General features: G+C 40.0%; 1 protein-coding gene across 1 annotated transcript in view; it reads right to left on the reverse strand.

Annotated features, from left to right (window-relative positions):
• Positions 1-681: 681 nt before the first annotated feature.
• Positions 682-22,927, reverse strand: part of LOC105382399 (neurofibromin) — a 64,418-nt gene continuing 42,172 nt past the window's right edge. Inside the window, exons 43-69 of the mRNA XM_048631901.1 lie at positions 22,513-22,619; positions 21,589-21,665; positions 21,038-21,231; positions 20,556-20,659; positions 19,440-19,490; positions 18,607-18,693; positions 17,677-17,848; positions 15,850-15,990; positions 14,299-14,320; positions 13,973-14,018; positions 12,883-12,968; positions 12,395-12,474; positions 11,914-12,047; positions 11,300-11,440; positions 10,236-10,315; positions 9,822-9,997; positions 9,068-9,180; positions 8,453-8,561; positions 7,795-7,865; positions 6,313-6,390; positions 4,477-4,557; positions 3,888-3,998; positions 2,922-3,051; positions 2,189-2,264; positions 1,789-1,876; positions 1,224-1,322; positions 682-865 (exon numbers count right to left, since the gene is read on the reverse strand). Coding sequence (XP_048487858.1) covers positions 713-865; positions 1,224-1,322; positions 1,789-1,876; positions 2,189-2,264; positions 2,922-3,051; positions 3,888-3,998; positions 4,477-4,557; positions 6,313-6,390; positions 7,795-7,865; positions 8,453-8,561; positions 9,068-9,180; positions 9,822-9,997; positions 10,236-10,315; positions 11,300-11,440; positions 11,914-12,047; positions 12,395-12,474; positions 12,883-12,968; positions 13,973-14,018; positions 14,299-14,320; positions 15,850-15,990; positions 17,677-17,848; positions 18,607-18,693; positions 19,440-19,490; positions 20,556-20,659; positions 21,038-21,231; positions 21,589-21,665; positions 22,513-22,619 — 2,807 coding nt within the window. The 3' untranslated portion in view covers positions 682-712. The remainder of the gene's footprint in view (positions 866-1,223; positions 1,323-1,788; positions 1,877-2,188; positions 2,265-2,921; positions 3,052-3,887; positions 3,999-4,476; positions 4,558-6,312; positions 6,391-7,794; positions 7,866-8,452; positions 8,562-9,067; positions 9,181-9,821; positions 9,998-10,235; positions 10,316-11,299; positions 11,441-11,913; positions 12,048-12,394; positions 12,475-12,882; positions 12,969-13,972; positions 14,019-14,298; positions 14,321-15,849; positions 15,991-17,676; positions 17,849-18,606; positions 18,694-19,439; positions 19,491-20,555; positions 20,660-21,037; positions 21,232-21,588; positions 21,666-22,512; positions 22,620-22,927) is intronic.

Consider the following 22,927-nt stretch of genomic DNA (forward strand, 5'->3'; position numbering starts at 1 on the left):
ATGCACTTCTCAAACGCACTTAATTTATCAAAACTGGTAGTGTAAAACTCCCGGGATGGATCCGAAGAGAAGCGAGTGTGAAATATGCAGTCCTAAATTTAAGATAACGAATGATTTTGACTTAAGTTGTTTTGACTATGTGAGGTCTTATTTACCTTGGGGAGGATGCTTGCTAGGTGTTGTCGGGGCCGTGGCAGTACAGCGTTGGCGGCCGGTGAGGTGCTGATGCTGTCATATAAAAAATAACTATTACATACGCTTGAAAGTACAATATGGTATATTTATAAATTGGATTACAGATCATGTGCACACAGCACAGACGTACATAGTTTTTTTTTCAGATTCGAAAGGCAAAACGAAAATGTTTTACAAGATGATGATGCGACAATGATGATTAACATATTTATGTATATCCTAACTAATATTATAAATGCGAAAGTAAGTGTCTGTCTGTCTGTTACTCTTTCACGCCAAAACTACTGCACGGATTTGAATGAAATTTGGTATACATATTGTGTAGACCCTGAGAAAGAACATAGGCTTTATTATACTTTTTATCCCGGAATTCCCATGGGAAAACTTGTTAAGGCGAAGCGAAGCGCGCGGGAACAGCTAGTATTTATATAACATATGGTTTAACAAGTGTAAACGTAGATTTTCTAATGCCGCACGAGTGTAAAAAGTGCCGCTCTAAATTTTCATTCCCATCCTACTAACAAGCGGCTCTGGCGGTCCTCGCCACGTGTAAGTCGTCGGGGTCGGGCGGCGGCGCGCGCGGCGTCAGCTCGTCGCCGGGCAGGCTCGTCTCCACCATCGCCTCGAGGCAGTTCACGAACAGTTCGGAGCTTTCCGCTGTGCATTGGTTCTGTAATGGAGAGGATTCGGTAATTTTAGACTTTGAAAAAAAAAATACTGAAGGATTATTCACAAAAACTCTAAAAGGCTAAGTTAAAATGAGTCAACCCTTCATTTTTATTGTTTCTATATCTACGCGCCTTGTTAGTCCACTTTTGAGGGCTCATTTTTCAATAGTCAGATTAAAGTTTTCTGAGGAATAATTCTGATGCTGTCGCGTCTGAATGTATGTATTAGACAGTGACAGCATATATTTTATTCCTCAGATAAAATTTATCAGAATATGATGTGTACATCTTTTAATTTAACCATAAAAGATTGAAATTGAAAATTAAAAAATCAGCCCTTATATAAAACAATAAGATAACCTTAGTAAACGGTCCCGCGAACCGCCACAGGCCGCCGAAGCCGCAGCTCTGCATGTAGTGTAGCTGCTGTTGTGAGGCGTCTTCCGATGCTATCATGTTCTGTTCACATAATTTAAAATAAATATGAATTAAAAAGAAACTTACTATTTTAAAAGCGGAAGTTTGTGACTATGGATGATTGTTCGGGAGAACCTAAAGCGTGAAAGGTGAGCCGCCCACTTTACGCAGTTTAGTTTTTAATTGGTATACTGACACAATATCAGCGCTGCAGCCATACAGGCTAACTAGCTTTATGCTGAGTCAGAGCCTTTTCACTGCCACTGCATAGAACGTAAATAATACTGATTAAAATTCTCTTTAGTGTTGTGGAGGGCTTAGCCTATTTTTATTAGTGTATGTTGTGTATTTTACCTATTTCCCATTCCACGGGTGAAGATATCTGATACAAACAAAAACTACCCTTATTCGAATGTAATAAGGGGTCTGTCAGATGTCTTTCCCCGTGGAATGGGGTATAGTGGGTGGAACTTTATCATTGCTCCCGAGTGTAATAAACGAGTGGTACCTGTATGATGCTCTGCACGGCGCTGAGGATGACCTGGTCGTGGCAGTGCATCAGCACGTGGTTGATCTTCATGTCCAGCAGACTGTGGCTGTGGGAGACAGGGTAATATATATTATGGTATTAGTGAGAATTTGTGGGAGACTTGTGGTAAGTTGACATGTCGATAATGAAGGCACATTTTTTTTACAGGACTAAAATTTATATTTGTGCCTTTAGAATCGACATTTATGTACATTTAGGTAATGCCGATTTGCACAAAGTAATAAATATACATTATGTAGCATTTTTTAAACCTACATAATGTATATTTATTAACCTAGAATAGCTGGTATCAGTCGAAAAAGGAAGGTATTGTGCACACCTTGAGAAAAGCAAGGTAAATTAAAAGGTAGATACTTACATAACTGGAAACACTTTAGGGAAAACCACCGATCCTTCCGCCAGGTACTGATACAGAATTCTGATTTCGTCTTCATCTGAAATTAAATGTGCTTTATAATAACAGAGAATCACGCTTATAAATCTTAATACACAAGCATTCAAATGTATGAGGCAGTCCGCGACTATATAACTCGAGCCCATAAGCTTTCCAACCTACATATGCGGCAGTGGAGAAAAAAATGGCAAAAACGGTATTCGAAACTATAGCGAACCCGAGCTTGAGATAGCACAAATCCGCTCGCTTCTTTCATGTTTTAGTAAACATTGCAAGATTATTGTGAATTCTATTATCAATGAATATAGAGAATACCATTTCTGTATATCTCACCAGTAGTATACTTGACTAAGGTGGCAAGCACAGAGAGCGCCAGCGCCTGCGACGTGAAGTCGCTCAGCACGGCCGGGTCTAGCAGGCTCATTATACTATTAACATGTCTATTATACTAGATACTCCTAGTGTACATACTGCGCGTGTCAAAACTAGTCAAAAGGTTGAGCATTTCTCTCCGTACATCCGTCCGTTTTCCGTCTTTCATTTAGTTCCGTACAGCTGTCATTATCAGTGTCAAAAATCGGCACGGGTGGTTTTCATGGTATCTACTACAATAAATAGTCGTCTGTGAGCAGGCTGTTGGTCTCCATGGTGGATTAGTCTTTATCTGTATGTCTCAATAGATATAGCAATATCTCACCAGTAGTATACTTGACTAGTGTGGCGAGCACAGTAAGTGCCAGCGCCTGCGACGTGAAGTCGCTCAGCACGGCCGGGTCTAGTAGGCTGTTGCTCTCCATCGTGGACGAGTCCTTGTCTGTTGACGTTTGCTGTGGGGGGTAAGGAGAGAAATGAGAAATTATTTATAAAGATTTTAGAACACTTGGTACATGGTCTCTGTACCTAGCTATATGCCTATTTATAGTGGTATTGACAACCACTAGAAGCGGATTAGACACGGTGAGAGGATTATCCAGTCAGATAAAACGACAAGGTAAGATAAATACAATTAATAAAAGAAACTCTTTTAATTAAAAATAAATAACATAGTTTATTTAGATTTTTGTGGCATATATACTACTGGGATATGTGCAAAACTGACCAATAATTGTTATCTGCACGAACCTGCACCTCTATGCTGCAGTAAACACTTCTGTGTAATCGGCCCTACTATAAAAAAATGGGACCGAGCTATGATCCCTGTGGTAAACCTACTAAATACCTACGCGTATATGGGAAGAAATAATGATTATATTACGACCAGTTCAGTAAGGCCTCAAATTGAAGCAGAAGCTATTTTAACTATACAAATAACAATAGAAACAGCGGTAAGTATTGCATTTTGTGTCGTTGTTAACCTTGTCAAATGCGTTACAAGGTTTTGGATGATGGTTACATAATTTACTAATTGGTCTTCATTTAAGTAATATGTCATTCCAAGTAGATTAACACTTTTTTCCTAAATGAGTAACACTTATTCAAAGTTTTACTATTCTCTGTTATATAATAACAAGGCATTAGTTTGTTACTATTGTCACTTCTGCCAAGAATTTAATATAGACATGACGTATAATTTTGACACTTACAATGTATCAGGGGTGTTAATGATCTAACAGACTATGGTGAAACTAGACATTATTATGTTAAAAAGCAACTACATTATTACCTTAGTAGCCGTTGGTTCCGGGAGATCGCTATCTCCAGATTTAGTAGATGGAGGGCGCTCGGTGCTCTCCTCGAGGCTGCCCGGGGAGGTGCGGCCGTCGTCTTCTACCACCTGTGGAGGAAATATTAATGTATAAGAGGAAGATAGCCAATTTTTTATTACCATACTTCATTGTATAGAAAAGTAGATAAGATTTCAAGGTTTAGGTTGTTTTGTGCTGCTAAGGAGGCAGCGCGCAGCGGCATATCCAGTGAAGAACCGTTTTAATATAGTCCAGGGTATATCTAGGGATAAGAAAACATAGCGTGGGATGCCCTACTGCTCACTATGGCAATGACCCTACCAGGTAGTGGCTGATAATGAACAAGGACAAAAGTGTTGCGTTGCTCTTTGAGAAAAGTCTATGTCCAACAAGAGGCGTCTTGTTCTTCTTATTTCTTTATTTATTCATTCACTGTATTGCATACCAAACAAAAATAGTCTTAAAAATAGGTACAGAACAGGGGAAATAATATTACGAGTATGTAAACAAAGGCAGACTTACGCCTAAATGCGATTTGTTACAATCAACAAAATTTTCAAATTTCACCTCAAACCCGCTATCGGAGTCCTGGTTCTCAGCTCGTCCCGCGCACCCATGCTGCATGCTGTGCGCGCGGCCCTCGCTGTCCTGTTATACACATAGTTGGCATTAGATCACGGTATAAACGCCGGTGGTGTAGCGATTGTTCTGAATAGTCTGCGTATCCATTTTGACGTTTTTTTACACTCGTGTGTGATTTGATGGTTTTTGAATTACGTAATATCTCAGTGAAGTATGTACCAGATACGTTACTGACGTGGTTTTCAGACTTTAGATGTATGACCTCTAATTCACAAATGAAATAAGCATTAATAAATAGATAACATAGCAGTTATTTATGCAGTTATTTTTTGTCAAATCAAGTTAGTAGATATTGTTCATCCGTGTTCGTTAGAGCTGCATAGAGAAATATACCTTGTTTATACATTCAGAACAATCGCTTATTGTGTAGCCAGTTTATGTATAAACATTCGCTGTGAAGTGGTGGTAGCATTGCTATGTTGTGACCCCTGATCAATAGGGGAATACAGTCGTAACGGTACAATGAAGCTGATTTTATAGCAACACATTTTACATTTAGTGCAGTTGAAATCTTTTACCTTTTAGCGAAAATAACCTTTCGTTTTTGCTAAGTATGAGTCGTTAAGCGGGGAGTACCGCAAAATCATGGTTTATTTGGAAATAAAATTTTTGTTGTTACCTACAGCACTAAAAGTAAGATTTGTCTAAGCAAAAAATCAGTCCAGTGTACCTCTTCGTAGCTGTAAAGGCGCATGTATATTTTTATAAAATATTGTGATGGTGTTATTTATATTTTGAGTCTAATTTTATTGTTTGTACAGTGCTGACTATAGTGTGTTCACTCCGGCTAAACTTACCTGATTTCAATAGTTACCTATTTTTTTTGAATAAATCTTATCATAACATAAATTTTATTCTAATTTTGTAATTTTTTGAAAGCTACCAATTTGAATTTGGGATATACACATATACAAAACACACCGGGATTTCCAAACATTAAAGGGTATATGTATTAGTAAAAAGGGGAGAGCAATAATATAATAACATTTAGAAATATTTATAAAAGTGGAGGGTTAGGGTGGGGCCAGCTAAGGTTTTATAACTACTGGAGGAACACTAGGGGAATATAATAGTAAGAAAATGCATTTAGTAAATTTTATCTATTTGGGGCATTGTGTCGATTTTTCTAATTAATCGCCTGACCGATGAAAGATTGTCTTTATGTTTCATCGCATCATGTATGGTATAAGATAATATGTTGTTCTCAAATAAAATATAATATTCTAAACCGTGACTATTAAAAAATACCAAACATTTTATATGTAATGACTATAAGGTGTAAACTTGAATATATTTTGAATACATAAATGCATAATCTTACCACATACTAAACATAATAATAATAATAATATAATCTATTCAAATCGAATCAAAGGGAAACCTACATTTACTTCAATTGAAAAATCTTGTAATTTATTTTATTTATTTAAATCTATGAACTATTTTCGCAAAGCGACGCTGTTAGTTATTTGTTGGTTTTAGTGGTTTTGTATTGTTTATATCAGCCAGTATTTGATAACTAGAGGCGTAGATGTGATTTAGAATAAAAAAGTGTTTTTTTATAATGTTGTGCAATAGTAAATGGTTTTGTCGTAGATTACATCGTAAATTGATCAATCATAATGTTTATAGTAATAATTATCAGTGTAAATAATATATGACAATTTATAGCGTAGATAACGTAACAGGTAGTGCAAAAGTGGTGTAAACCAGGTGTTTATCAGTCAATCGCAAAAGTGTATTAATAAATAAATAGATTACCCTTGGAGGGGCAATCGTATCTTTTGAAGTTGGCACAGAAAATGAACGTTGTGTCTTAAAAAGCATCCTAGCAGACGTCTATTAACGTAAAGCAGTGCACAAGCATTACCCCAGAATACACAAAGACAAAAAGAAAACATAAACCATTTATGCAATATTCGTTACAATATATTTCCAAGTGCGTCAAAGTTGAGTGTAAAATTTGCAAGAATAAATTTAGATTTTTTGATAACGAATATTAGCATAAAATCAAGGGTATACCAGGGGTAGGACGTGTACGGAAATAATGCATACAAACGATTAATCGTCAACCAAGTCCAACAACAGTTGCGTGAAAAAACACAAGGTGATATAGAATGATGAGGACGATAGACCGTGGACCTAGTGTACTGAAAGATAAAGTTGAGTATTGAGTAGAGACGCTTCAATGACAGATGAGGAAAATTTAACTAAAGATTCCCTTTGCCCATGTATCAAGGGGCTTATCGCAATGTTTAAATATAAGGGTAAATGTAAGGGTGCTATTTTGTTATTGAAAAAGGAGTTATTGTTTGTGAGATCAGTAAACTGTGCAAAAATAGATAACAGTACGCAGTACACGAAAGCACTCTCTGTTCCATCACTCTCATAACCCAATTGATCAATTTTAGACACAAAGCTAGAAAGCTAGGTGCAGGACCAAATTATTTAATGTTTTTTTTTTGCCATCAAGTGAACATTCTTAATATTTTACATACACACTTGAATCATTTAAAATATGTTGCCAATTTTAACTCATCTGTCATTAAAACTAAGAAGATACAACACAATAAACCATAGATATAATGTAATATGGAGCTACATACTGCACTAATACTTAACAAATACAAGAGACCAATGTATATAATAATAATTATTATGTGTGATCAAGAAAGAAACCAATTATTCAGCAGCTTTTTTAAATTTACTTATTAGGCCAATGGATTTCGTAATTTTGTACATTTGAATATATTTTTCTTACTTCACTCATGCATTTTGCAAAATACACACGTAAATGAATTTATTTTATCGAAAAGAAGATATAAGTATCATTGCCATTCCAGAACTAAACATTGACAACATAATTTGGCAGAATCATTCGAGCTAATGAGAGTTTTTGACATTACCTGTTTCAAAGTCTTATGTTTCATAGTTTTAAGTTATAGATAGCGCTAGTAGAAGTCGTATATAAGATTTTGCAAAAATGGTAATAGTGAGGCGAAACTTAAGCTGAAAGTGAATTTCCAACAATCCTTGGTCAAAAGTTGTTCAGAATAAGACTTTACTCAAGGTCTTTCATATTACTAAATATACCACTTTTACAACATTATTTCACACATTTAAGAGCGCCATCTATGACTTCATACAAAGTTTTTATATATGTAGATAGTTTGTATTAAAAACTATCAGAAAATTTGTTTTTCACTTGAGTGTGAAATATGCGCAAATGGGTTTGTACATTACCTGGTGTGTCATGTTCATGAGGTGCGGGCTGTGGCCGCCGCTGCTCGACGACTGCATTGTGGGCGATTTACCTGCATTTATATATTTACTGTCAGTTTAATGAATAATAATTTAACTTTATAAGGTCTCAAACAACAAAAAAATGGTATTTTGTGGAAATTATAGATTCATAAATTCAATAGTGCGCGATCACAAAAATAAAGCATATGTTATAAAGACAAAAACAATATAAGGACAACATTCGTATGTGTCATCACAAAAGCGTCCCCACTCAGCATAATGCTATGACAAATACCTCCGTGCGCGGAGGAGATGGCGGCCTGGTCCAGCACGTCCCAGGACTTCTGTCGGCGGCCGTGGCACTACAATCATCACAAAAACTTCCCTACTCAGCATAATGCTATGACAAATGACAAGTACCTCCGTGCGCGGAGGAGATGGCGGCCTGGTCCAGCACGTCCCACAACTTCTGTCGGCGGCTGTGGCACGACTATCATTACAAAAGCGTCCCCACTCAGCATAATGCTATGACAAGTACCTCCGTGCGCGGACGAGATGGCGGCCTGGTCGAGCACGTCCCAGGACTTCTGTCGGCGGCCGTGGCACAAGGTTCATTACAAAAGCGTCCCCACTCAGCATAATGCTATGACAACAGTACCTCCGTGTGCGGACGAGATGGCGGCCTGGTCCAGCACGTCCCAGGATTTCTGCCGGCGGCCGTGGCACGAGGCTAGTGAGGAGGCGGGCGGCTGGATCAGCATGGATGACTGGGGAGATAAGGGTCGTTAGAATCGAAGGTGGTTAAAAGTTAAATAAATAATTTATAACGGGTGTAATTATGTAGTTATTGGTATTTGAAAAAAATTGCTTTGTCGGGCTGTACTATTAAGCAGAATGTACAGATGATGATGATAAAGCGGTAAGCATTTACTGGAATTAAAGTAAAGTAAAGTAAAAAACGTTTATTAACAAATTGTTCAATTACATTAAAATCATTAAAATATGCACTATTTGACTTCTGCAAGAAACATAGGAAAATCCACAAGTATACTTGGCACTGCTCCTTAAACTCTTGCACAAAATAACTTTTTCCTCCGTAGAACGACGTAAATAAACGTCACTAGATCGTGATTCGCGATTAATACGGCGCTGAGAGATTAGAACGCGTATTGCTGAGGCAATCTATCGAAGTCGATAACGGATCCGTGCCGCGGGCTCAGCAATTTTTATTGCCAGTAGGTAAACGAACCGCCGAAATAATACCCGATCATACCTGCTGATAGTCGATGGTGGGACAGTAGTGGTCACAGTTGTCGGGCAGCCATTTTGGCAGCGAGTGCTTCACGTGACAGCGCGAGCGGACCTCCTCGCTCTGACACACCAGCGCTGTGGGCAGAAGTACTGGTTATACAGGATGGTTCATGATTGTGTGAGCAGGAATGAGGTAACGCAACTCGTTAATAAAAAATGGGCATAAAATACAATATAGTTTATATTTTTAAAACGTAGTTTATACTTTATCAAAATCATGTGTGGGTTCGTGTGTTACTTCTTCATTGGTTTACATAATTTGTGTCTGAAAAACCACCCTAATTACCTGTAAGATCGAAGGGACAGTATCGACGTAGCTCTAAATTTGTCAGCTTGGGCGCCGGCAGCGATGGACACTAGAGTGGCCAGCGCGCGGGCAGTAGCCGTAGCCCGAGTGTGTGTGTGTGTGTGTGTGTGTGTGGGAGAGTTTGTTACTTATTTATAACAGGAGTGTGTATAAGTGCGTTTGTTTATTCTTTATAGGGAAGAGGGTGGCCCGATTTTGATTAAACAAAGCATGTAGATAGTCGAAATCCTGAATTAAAATGTAAGATTTTTTTGTTAATATCGTCTGTGTTTGTTTTTTACTCGTGGTACCATTTTTCCTGTTGACATGCTGCATTAGTGTCTTAAGATATATTCCACGTGGTCACCGATTTAAAACTTATTTATTAATTAAGTATTATCAAAGATTCCGCTAAATATCTTATTCTTACCTGTAAGATAAGGCACAGTATCCACCGTAGCTCTAAACTTGTCAGCCTGCGCACCAGCCGCTATAGACAGTAGAGTGGCCAGTACTCGGCCAGTGCGCGAGACAGTGGCCGCCACCGGGTGCCGGTAGCCCTTGATGAGGTGCCCTACCAGCGCGAAGTGGAAGTTGGACCGAAAACTGGAAGGAAATGAGAAATGGTTAGGTGAGTGTGAAACGTGCTGAGATGGATTTGAAAAAGATCCGAGTATTTATTACAAGAATTTATATTCTTCTTCTTTTTCAGTCTTTAGCAGTCTACTACTGGACGTAATGGTTGTGCAATCATTATCAGCTACATTTCGTAGTCGTTACCCTATCTAGCCGGAGGGCGTCCAACACTACGTTTGTAGAAACTAAGAATGTAATTGGTTGTTACCTGAGTCCGACGGCGTGGTCCAGTTGTTTGAAATGCCACTCGAGTGGCTCTCGGGTCTCCATCATCACTTGTTCCAGCGTCTGAAAATTAAATATGAAATAATTATTACTTTATAATTATTTAATTAATCTTTAGTGTGATGTATAATCTCAGAGCAACTCACGTGTAGTCAAAAGAGACAGTGATAACTCCTAGAGTTATAACGCTAAACCCGCAATCGTGACACGTTACATCCGGAATGAGAAACAGAAACCTGGAATAATGACGTAACACCCAGAATAACGACCCGTAGACCGTAATAATGACGCGGCACTCTTAATAATAAAGTTACACCCGAAATAGTGACGCCACTGCCCAAAATAACGAAGTGACACTCGTAATAATGATGTAAAACCCGGAATAATGACGCGAGTAGCCAGCGAAACCCAGGACGTGAGTGGAATGCGTAACCCAGAATAATGACGAGAGTGCAATGTAACACATCGCGTCATTTACTGTGTCGTCATCTTTCGTGAATGCAACTATACCTGCGCATCAAAGGCCCCCTGCGAGTCCAGCGTGTGCAGGTTCTGCTCCATCAGCGCCAGCCCCGCCGCGTACAGCCCGGGCTCGTGCAGCTGCAGCACCGACAGACACCCAGAATAAGGACGCGACACCCAGAATAACGACTGATAGCCGGAATAACGATGCGACACCCGGGTTAATGATACGACACCCGGGACTACATAGCGAAACCCAGAATAATGATAAGACACCCGGAATAACACGACTCCCAGAATAACAACCCGAAATGCGGAATAATGACGTAAACGCCAGAATAATGACCTGACCCCCCAATTAATTATGCGAGACTCGAAATAATGATGCGAGACTCGGAATAATGACGCCACTCCCAAAATAATTACCGGAAACACGGAATAACGACGTGACACCCGGAATAATGTCGTAAAACCCAAAATAATGACGCGAGTGGAATGTGACACAAAGAAAATGAATCCCGGTTCTTTAATCTAGGTATAGCTCAAAAATAAGCTCATCGATGTGAAACCCGCAGTCATGAATACCTGCGCATCGAAGGCCCCCTGCGAGTCCAGCGTGTGCAGGTTCTGCTCCATCAGCGCCAGCCCCGCCGCGTACAGCCCGGGCTCGTGAAGCTGAAGCACTGATAACGATACCCAGAATAAGGACTTGTGGATCGGGGATTCCTGCGAACAAGGAAAAAGTTTGGTGTGAAATGTGTGGGAGTAGTTTTGGGGAGTGTGTGTAAAATCTTTTGTTGCATGTTTTACACGTATCTGCGTTTTGGAAATTAAAGAGGTATGGTGTCACCAATATACTGACTCTTGCCTTCTTATATGCTTAACGCTCAAGAGTATATAGAGCTACATATTTCGCGCCTATACACGTATACTTGCAATTACAACGAATCGATTTTTCTGTAATCATTTTAGAATGATTTTGCTCTGGTAAAAGCTGAAGGAGGTTCGGGAATAGTGTTATCTTGTTTTTTAGAGACCTATTTCGATGAATAGACGTAAATGCGCCGTTCATTTGAGTAGATTAAGTAAGTGCCCAAGTTTTTGTTGCCCCAGACAAAAGCACTGTTTATGTATTGTTACGTCCGGGTCGTGAACCCGGTCCCTTATCCGTGTTTACATATTATTATGAATATACTCACAGGTCTTAAAAGAGGCTGCAGTCGGGTGAGGCACATTATCAGTGCTTCTAGCAGAGCGAGGTCGTTGAACGACTCCAGCGCTTTCACTAGAATGCGGAGCAGTTGCTTCATGTCCGCGTCCGTTATGTTCTTACCTGGGAATTAGAGACGGTTGAAGTTTTGAATTATTTTTCCCCAAGGGCCGAAAAGACGTCTTTCTTTTACGAATAAAAAAAAGATTTACTTATCCCTTTTTAAAAGCACGATTGGCTTTGAAAGTAGGTAAGAAATATCTGAAAACATTGGTGGATATTGGAGGATATAAAAAATCGTGCATTTTAAATGCATTTATACAATAGATGAATTTCAAGTAAAAAACTTCCCGACATAAGCGCCTGATTATATTTACGGGTGACAGACGTAACTCTCAATGCAGTAATCATAATAGATAATGTTTATGTCAGGATATGGTTTACTTAAAAAATAAGTTCAATTAACTTACTTATACATCCGAACACAATGAGAGCTCTCGGCTGCAGCGCCGGGTTGAAGCAGAAAGCAAAACTCTTTGCTAGTGATGTCCTGTAATTCAAAATAATGTATGTAAAATATGAATTCTTAAAAATATTTTATTCGATTTAACGGATTTTACGGGAAACCATGTGCCTTCCCAAAAAAAATGTTAATCCAACATACCAAATTTAATGAAAATCCCTTCGGTAGTTTTTACGTGAACGAATAACAAACATCCATAATCACAAATTTTCGCATTTATTATATTAGTAGGCAATCTGAGTCAATACACGTGCTGTCCTTGCGGTTTTTATAATTTACCTATTTATTTTCGGGCGGATATTTCTGACAAGTTTTATGACGTATTTAATTCTACTGTGTGTGTGATACTACAGGATGCTGCAAAGTGGTATTGTAAGTCAAAAGATGTTGACTGAAATACTGTACACTATAGTAGTTACAAAGTAGTATACTAACCAGGTATTGAGCCAGTCGCAGTCCGGGATGTCCTTCATGCACGCCTCCATGATCTCGAGCAGAGCGTCTGTGATGATCTCCAGGGACTGGTAACAATATTTATTATGTTAATGATTCAGATCTACATATAAACTATCATGAATATCGATTATTTATTTAGGTAAATTTTTAGTGCTTCCCTTAACTTACTTTCCTCAACTTTAGACAGCATCATAAAGTATTACAGTGATACTTTTTGTGAAGCCCATCTGACCGCTAGATCGATGACCTTAAACACCACTTGTTTCACCGGCGGCTGGATGAAGAAAGCCGAGGACAGAGTGTTGTGGCACTCTTTGGAGTCAACCATTATAGGATCATGATGATAGAATAAATCAATCAAAATAAGATAAGATAAAGATAAAATACTCTTTATTGCACACACAAGAAACAATGAACAATAGGCAGCCTTTTCATAAAGAGCTCTTACAGATGATGGTGATGATGAAGGCAGACTTATGATGATCAAGATTCGTTTGAATGCGCAGGGAAGGCCTATGCGTTCATCTCAGCAACTTCTACTGGAATATCCTGCGCATTCGACCAAATTTTATACCGACTCTTTTACGGTTCAAGCAATTAAGCTGTGGAACTCTCTGCCTCTAACTATCCGTAGCTCTAAATCACTGCAGGTTTTTAAAAGTTATGTTAAAAATCATTATCTTTCTCAATAGTTACTTACCTACTTTCGAGATGTTGTATGAATATAGGTATTTCTGGAATATATATAGGATGTATGTATGTTTGTATGTATGTAAATAATGGTATGTAGGTATATTAGTTAGAATATGTAACTTATGTTAGTATTTATGTAGCTATAGTATGTATGATTTATTTAGCTATATTATAAGTAGTTAGGTAGTAGGTACACCGCCCTCAAATTTTCTTTACTTTTATTTCTTTATGTTTAAGGTTACCTGTAAGACACCACCTATGCGATAAGGTCGCCTATTGTTCATTGTTCCTAGTTTATAAGTTCTCTTTGTATGTTTTAATTTGTGGTGTTCAATAAAGATATATTCTATTCTATTCTATCAAGATGAAGATATACCTGCAGCGGCAGTCGCTCCCGGTCGGAGGGCGCGGGCGCGCCGCAGCTGGCTGATGATGATGAGTCGGTGTTGCATGTTGCTAGCGCTGCCTCGGGGTAGACGCGAGGCCTGTGCGGGGTATCATGATCAAATTAATAAATTATATACTTTTAATTCATTCGTAACTATACTCAATTAAAATCCAAAAAAACAACATGCAAATAAAAAAACTCAAAATAGTTTATACAACATTTAATAGTTGTTGACGATGACGATTAACGACGCGGTCGACGCGGTCGCGGTGACGACGACGGTCTGGGAACCACAGAAGGTAAAATCCTAACACCCAAGGTACGGTAAGGAACTGTTGCCCAATTTCTTAGTTGAAAAAAAGGAAAATTGAGTGGAAATAAAAAAATCAATTTTGTAAACTGAAAGACCGAATTCGGGGGATAGTGTTTTCGACTGAAAACTGTAGGAGATTTTTAGCTTGTAGAGACACTGTGTTTCTTTTCTTTCTTTCTTTCTCACCAGTCAGCAGCGTGTCTATTATACGGACTTCTAAAGGCGGTGACGGCGGCCGACTTCACCTTGGAGATGCCGAACATCTGGTAGAACTTCGGCAGAGCGAACTCGTCTAGAGCCGCGGGGGCGTAGTGGATAAGAGCTCGGCTCTCAATCGAGAGGCCGAGGTTCAAAGCTTGGTATTTACTAATGAATTCTGTTGGTAAAATTATGCCACGCGCTCTTACGGTAAAGGAAAACATCGAGAGGAAACCCCATTTCTAATGTGTATTGTACTCATTCCGAAAACGGCGATACGGCTCTCAACTTATCGCATGAGTGCAAATATACAACTAAAAGCGGTGACTAAGTTGTAAGTGAGGAAGCAGTTGCCTATTTTGCCCTTGACTTGCCGAGTTTCGTCTTAAAGGGCTTCTAAAGTATCGAGTCAGTACCTATGTGTGTATAAATAGTAATAATCTCTCACCAGTCAGCAGCGTGTCTGTTGTACGGGCTTCTAAAGGCGGTGACGGCGGCCGACTTCACCTTGGAGATGCCGAACATCTGGTAGAACTTCGGCAGAGCGAACTCGTCTAGAGCCGCGGGGGCGTAGTGATAAGAGCTCGGCTCTCAATCGAGAGACCAAGTGTTCGAATCTTGGCATGTGCTAATGAAATCTGTTGGTACACTTATACCACCGTGAAGGAAAACCTCGCGAGGAAACCTGATTTCTAATGTGTACCCTAAACGCATTGTAGGTACTCATTCCAAAAACGGCAATACAGCCCTTGACCTATCTCACGTGACTGCAAATGTACAGCGAAAAGCGGATGGCTCGCTTGCGAGTCACCTCTGACAACCCCTTCGGGGATTACAGTCTTGAGCAGCCAGCGGTTGCTTTTCGTTTAGCTTGTATTATAGAGTTTCGGCTTAAAGAGATTCTATTGCATTTCTATGTATCTAACTATCTATACTATATTTCTCTCTCACCAGTCAGCAGCGTGTCTGTTGTAGGGGCTGCGGAAGGCGGTGACGGCGGCCGACTTCACCTTGGAGATGCCGAACATCTGGTAGAACTTCGGCAGAGCGAACCCGTCTAGAGCCGCGGGGGCGTAGTTCAAATCCTGGCTACGTGTACTAATGATACAGTTGGTACAATTATACCACGCGCTCTTACAGTGAAGGAAAACCTCGTGAGGAAATCTGATTTCCAATGTGTAATGTAGTCATTCCAAAAATGGTATGGCTCCCTACCTGTCATTTGAGTGCTAATGTACACCAATGGGGATTACAGTCGTAAGCGCTGGCTTTGTGTTTCGCTTGAACTAATTGCGTTTGGACTAAAAGAGGTTCTACTTTATTTACGTCTTTAATCTACGTCTCTTTCTCTCTCACCAGTCAGCGGCGTGTCTGTTGTAGGGGCTGCGGAAGGCGGTGACGGCGGCCGACTTCACCTTGGAGATGCCGAACATCTGGTAGAACTTCGGCAGAGCGAACTCGTCAAGAGATAGGCGCAGGACGCGCTGGGTCTCCTCTGGAAATGTTGGAGAATGTTTAGGAAATAATAATTTTAGTACTGTTTAGTATGTCTACTGCCTCGTGTGGACTGACTCAAAATATATTTTTTGTTATAAAACTGTAACGAGCCGTTACAAACCAACCGTCCAACACACCTACCCTCACACCGCAGCCACAAGAGCGCCCGGCGTGTGCGAGACGAGGCGGGGCACCACACAGACGACTCCGGAGAATACAAGGGGCGCGGGGCGACCCGCCTATAAATAGCCGCCGGACCGCCGCTAGAGCACCATTGGCCACCTCCTGTTCCGACGAGTGATCATTCCGTTCCCGAGATCCCTCCCCGCACCCATATCTATTCAAGTAATATATTCACGCACACTAATCTCACAACACCGGTCTCCCCGCGAGGTAGGTTGCCCAACGGATCGAGGTTTCTTGGATATATGGATGCCTGGGGTGCCTAGTTTAAAGCATCCGTATACCGGACTATACCCGACACGGTGGGCTGCCTAATTAGTGGGCCGAGGTTCCCCGGATACGTACATGGATGCCTGGGTTGCCTAGTTTAAAGCATCCGTGTAAGTACCGAACTACACAATCATCGAACACACACCGGCCTTCAGCCACATTCTTGTCGACACAAATACACTCCACAAACCCTGGAACAAATCCACACGCACCACCGGTATTCACCCGACCTCCTGTACCCTGTATCCTTCCCCTTATTAAGATAGGAACCTCCGCGTAGGCCCCTTCAGGGCCCGACCAATATAAATATCAATAATCGTGATAAGTATTTGTGCATTTGTGTAGTGTGTTAATATTAAGTACGTAAGCTGTAAGTACCCTAGATATATAAGTTAACTTGATTGTAAATAAAGCGGGTCCAGTGCCGCCTCAATTGTGTTACACTATTTAATCGGTGTTATTAATTATCACCCCGTACACCTATCGAGGTTATTTCCCTCCCGGGGCCTCAGGATCAAGATCAGGATAGCTAGGACCGCTTCACGGTCATTGTAGATCCCCCAGGCGACCAGGCACTCCTTCAGAGGCCGGCGTCAAGCTGAGCTAGTCTAAGGCCGCTTCCCGGTACATATTAATTGAGAGTTATTAGGTAGGTACCAGCCCTAAGCACTAGGGACGTTAGTCATAAGGGTAAGTATCACATTACAATATAGCACCCAACCCCTACTCTCGGGGGAGGCCAGGCAGGTCGATTCGCCCAGGGGTCGCTCCCCGGTGATCCAGACCAGCCCCTGCCGAGCTGCTACATTACAAAACGAATTGACGAGAGTATCGCCCATAGTAACAAATCATAGTCACGAAAAGAGCTAGGTCTGTCTGGGTCTAGTCGTTACTGGTTTGCGGGCGTTACGAGTATGGACAGACCTTCGATTACCGTGACATTTAATATACTGTCTGTCCGCCATTTTAATATTATATCAAGAGGGTATACAGGGTGAGTCTTTCCTAGGGTGCATCCTCGCCATCTTGTGATATTCGCGAAACACAAACAACCTATTTTGGTATGGGGAAGCAACGTAATTTTTTTCGTGATATCCCAAGGTCATTATAGCAAAATTTGTTCAGAATGAAGAGCTCTTTGACATACTTCCGGATGTGCATCTACGAAAGACTCAGCCTGTATAAATATATTTTACATATCTTTGGTCTGCATTCGTGAACCTGACTATACCTGAGAAACTCGGCGTAGAACACGTACACAGCGAGTGTATAATATTGACCACCAGCCCGTGCGTAGCGGCGCGCATGCACAGGGCGCCCGAACACACCAGGAACGTCACCGAGTGGAACAGGTACGGCAGGTGACGAGCCACGTCCAGGCAGTTGTTGAAGGAAAGCATGAGCTGTGGAGAAAGAGGGATTTTTTAGAGACACTTGTTACACTCGTATTGTAACTACACAGTGCGCTAGGGCATACGAGGAAGGTCACCGAGTGGAACAAGTAGGGCAGGTGACGGGCCACGTCGAGGCAGTTGTTGAAGGAAAGCATCAGCTGTGGAGAAGAGGAAATTTGTAGAGACATTTGTTACACTCGTATTGTAACTGCACCGCAATTGTGCGCTAGGAATGTCACCGAGTGGAACAGGTACGGTAGGTGACGAGCCACGTCCAGGCAGTTGTTGAAGGAGAGCATCAGCTGTGGAGGAAGAGGGGATTTGTAACGACACTCGTTACACTCGTGTCGACATTTGTTACACTCGTATTGTAACTTAACTGGTTGCCGCTTGAACACTGGGTAATCAGAAATAATATAAATTCTATTGTGTCCCTCGCTTCTAATACTTGCTGAAAGAAAGAATCAGCTTTGGAAAAAAATGGCGATTGAAAATTTATATGGACACATTTTACACTTATATTGTAAAAAGGTGAGTGGGAAGAGTTGCTGGCGGCTAAATGTTGTAATATGTAATTCGTTAAATATAAAAAACAAAGTTTTTAACGTGGAAGACGCACATCAGCTGTAGTAAGAAAAAGTATTAATTAACAAAGCCCAATTCGGTCCAACAAGTAGATAGTCAGATAGTTTAAAAACCACCTATTCATTCTTTCAAATACTGACGGATGGTTAGTTCTGGTTAGTGTGATATACCTTCCTACTTACCAAATATCTGGCTAAAATGGCGATATCATCCCACATCATGTGTTGTTCAAGAACCGCTGTGGGCGAGTGACACGTCTTATCTACCACCTGAAATATTATACATTATGTAATACATTGTCTAAAACCCTTCTAATATTATAAACACGAAACTTTGTATGTATGGATGTTTGTTACTTTTTTACGTAAAAATTAGAATAAAATCTAGTCAGATTTTCAAGAAATTTTGTTCGAATTAAGCCCTGGATTAACACATTGGCTACTTTTTATCCCGGGATTCCCGCGTAGAACTTTTTAAGGAGAAGCGAAGCTTGAGGGCATCAGACTGTGTTTATCAAAACGTCCCTGGATTATGGATTTAATTATCTAACTCTAAGCCATACGTTTTTAACTGAAGTGCCATGCGTTTCACAACAAATATAACAGAGAGGTATGATGATGATAATTATTGTGAAGTTTGTGTAAATTACAGACTTGTGTTATTGGATAGTTTATCTATTGGTGGGTAAAATGCAAAAGTAAAGCAAACTAAACAAAAGCAAAGCTTTATGATATATTGTTGACTTCATGCTTTAACATTTCAAAAAGTTACGTTCTTTAACGTAATGTTACGGAAAAACCACAAGGAAAAACTATTATTATTAATTGAGTTTTTTAATAACTTATCACCAAATTAAAACAGGTTTTAGATGTGTTGGTATACTTAGATATTTCACTTGATTATAGTTAAAAGGTCAATACTTTTTATGGAAACAGTAAAGTAGTAGTCCTGAATCAAATCAACAATACATCATAAGTAGAACCAAAAAAGAAAATAAAAATAAAAAACAACTCACAGTGGCTGGGGTAACGGGGCCCAGAGAGTAATGGGGCAGTTTGGATAGGGCCTGCGAGGAAATTTATACTCTTTGCTATAAAACTATTTTCACAATCATCTAAGAGGTAGGGTAGCTTTATGAGATCGAATTTAAAACAGCACATTTTACATTCATTCCAGTTTGTATGTCACTTTTATTTGGTGTCCAAATAAAGATTTAATTTTTAATTATTATATATTCTAACCAAACCCCTAAGAAAGAGCTATCTTTATTTCCGTTGAATTTGATCAATACACAAAAGGCATATCTGAAATCTAGATGTGAAGGTTGCCTGACGATGTTTTCTTTAGAGTAGTTACTTTACATACGTTACATTTTTCAGCTCTACTGTGCTCAGTGTGACAGGGTGTTCAAGACGAAGTTCGGACTTGCCAGCCACATAAGAGCACATAACAGAGTGTAGCAAGAGTCGCTGTTGTCGGATACGACGAAGAGGACATCACTCACATCATTTTTCAGCCCCCTTTGTAAGAATTAGCAACCTCGACTAAGTTTACATCAGTGTGGGGTGTGTATTGTGGACAGAATTGCAGTCTCTACTTTTTTACACATTCAACAATTTTTACAAAATAAGCAACGAAAATAAAGAAACTATTCAAAAAATATTTGTTTGCGTATGTATACGAAACACTATTTCATAGTTTCTTGATTTTCGCGGCTTATCTAAATACTTATGAGATGATATACAAAATGGACAAACACATTTAGATACAAGAAGATAAATAGTGGAACTTTTAATCATCTGCACTGAATTGAAGTTTCAAAATGTCGTTTCGTAAAATAAGTGATGTGATTCAGTTCACAGAAGATCTTATCAACCCATAACTCCCATTACTTATACATAAAGATCATACATTATTTCCAAGTCAAACTGATCATTTATTCATTGAACGATATACTGACTCACGAACATGCCTATATTTTTTTCTTCAAAAAGCGGCAACCCATAAAACGTTATTCCACGGCAGACAACCAAAAGTTCCACAGTAAAGAAGGACAATTTTAACTAACAAATATACAGTACAATATTGAACATAAATGCATGAAGACACTACTGTAAGCCATAAGTCTCACCCTGCACATTCGGCCGATGACTTTCTTGGATACGAGCTGGACATTGGCGGAGGCTAACGCCACAGCTGTATCTGCCATGATTTCTACCATCGGTGATCCAAGACCTGAGGAAAGAATATATTGTTTCATTCGTGCTATAAAATTTAGGTAAGAATTGCCTGCAAAGAGGGATGGAAATAGTATTTTTCATCTCTAGGGAAATATGTTATTTTGCAACGAAAAATTACAATAGCAGACGGCGTCAGTAAGCTAGTGCTTTCGGTTTAGGAGTAATTTGGTGACATTGTCACTGGAACTTTTTCATTGCTCGTGAGTGTATGTATAATACGTACTGGAACCCACGATCCTCTCTATAAAGCTCGATAACGCAGTCTATAAGCTCCAATACAGTAAACCGATCGGACGTGGTGGCTCAGCCCGTAATTCTGAATAAATTTAACTCTACAGCTTTTATAAACTCCTTTTTAACATTAAAAACATACCCGAATCCACGCTCCTCTGTATGAAGCTGTCCAGCACGCAGTCTATGAGCTCGGGCACGTGTCCTATGGAGCCCCAGATCTTGGCCTGTACGGACGGGTACATCTCCGTCTCCTCTATGGTCAGGGTGATGAGTTTCTCGAGGATCTGCGCCACTTGCTTCTGCCGGCGGGATTCGTCGGAGGGCTTGCAGAATCTGTGGGAAGAGATCGTTCATTTGGTAACTATTGTTGGGTTAGTTTTAAAGTTTTTCATTGGGAATTCCAGTGCTGCCATTTTTTTGCGTTCAACGTTAACGTGTAGTAATGAACTACGGAAACGATGAAATATTCATCATAAGTAGCCTAGTTTCCTGCACGGCAAAATTGGTCCAGCCAATTTCCCGTGAAAGAGTAACAAACATTTATACTCACAAACTTTATTTAAGTGTAAAATCATTTTTAGCTATGGGTTGAATATTAGAAACAGGAGGACAGCAAGGGTTACAAGAAAAAATGGTATAGGGTGTAAAAAAATAATTAAATGAACTTCACAAATTCCATAATATTCTCACCTGACAAGGTTAGGGAGCCAAGGAGTCATGTATTCAAGACATAAATGCTTCAGCTCTATCGTAGATCCTCTGAATCCCTGAAAACCATAATTTACATTATTTACAGGATATAGAAAACTGAGGACAGACTGCAAAGGTAGAGGCCAGATGCGAATCTAATTGGCCAATCCTGTCACAAGCCATCCTTTAGTAGCGTTGCTTATCTGTCATCAATATTTATGGATCTGATAGACCGACACCCATAACACAGGCTCTGCCTAGCTTGGGGTCGGATGGCCGTGTGTGAGATGTCCCCACATATTTATTTAACGGGGAGGGGTCGCCGGGCATCTCGTCTGGCGATGGATTCATCGTGCCGGCAGAAATAATAGGCTCTTCGTGTAGTTCGTATCTTGATAATTTAGAATACAATCATCACTTAATGTAACAATGCAAGATCGCGATGATGCAGACGGATTACTTTTAGAAACGCGGCAAGTTCGATACAGCACACTGTTTCCCGTGTCACGTCCAAGCTCAGAATCCAGAATGACGGCATGGCCGGTTCACTTTTTAAACGTCACGTGACCTCTTACTTTTTAAAATGTTGCCAGGGCTGTATCGACATTACCCAAGGAAAATCCCTTGACGTTTCTGATTCGATTACGACGCGTTTACACGCTCAAATCAACATCGATGCGGCGTTTGTCTGCCAACGCTGCGACATATTTATTTTGACAGATAAGCGAGTGTTTGTCGACCATCGACAAGCTTAAGCTGCGTACAGACCGGGCCAACGAACGCCAACGGTTATTCAAACGATGGATATTTATCATACATAATACAGCGCAGATTGCAGCAACGAAGGTCAACGAAAACCGTTCGTTGGCGTTCGTTGGGCCGGTCTGTACGCGGCTTAAGAAGAACAAGAAGAAGTATACATACCTGAATACATTCCTCAAGGAACTCCAAAGTAAGGTGTGGTTCGTTGTGAGCTAGTTTTTCGCTGACTGACTTGATGAAGATTGTGTTATTGGACGGTATACATAGGCCTGCAAAAAGAAAATCATTTTAGTATTCAAAGCTCAGTTAGTGCAATGATATAAGGCTATGCTATTGGTAATGGTATGTATACTTGTATATCTTTTTTACTTTCCGAAATAGATGAATTTATTATGCGGAAAACCTTTGTTACTCAACTATTGAGAAATTTTGTTTAGGAGCATCTTTTAATTAAATTAAACTGGTGTTATGGGGATGGATGTTTTGGGAAACGGATTGGACGACTGGACGTTCCTAAAAGGGTACATAAAGCAAACGTAACATAGTAAGGGTGTTGTAGGAACTGGTGTTATGGGAA

This window comes from Plutella xylostella, chromosome 30 (genome assembly GCF_932276165.1).
Source record: "Plutella xylostella chromosome 30, ilPluXylo3.1, whole genome shotgun sequence".
Classification (NCBI taxonomy): domain Eukaryota; kingdom Metazoa; phylum Arthropoda; class Insecta; order Lepidoptera; family Plutellidae; genus Plutella; species Plutella xylostella.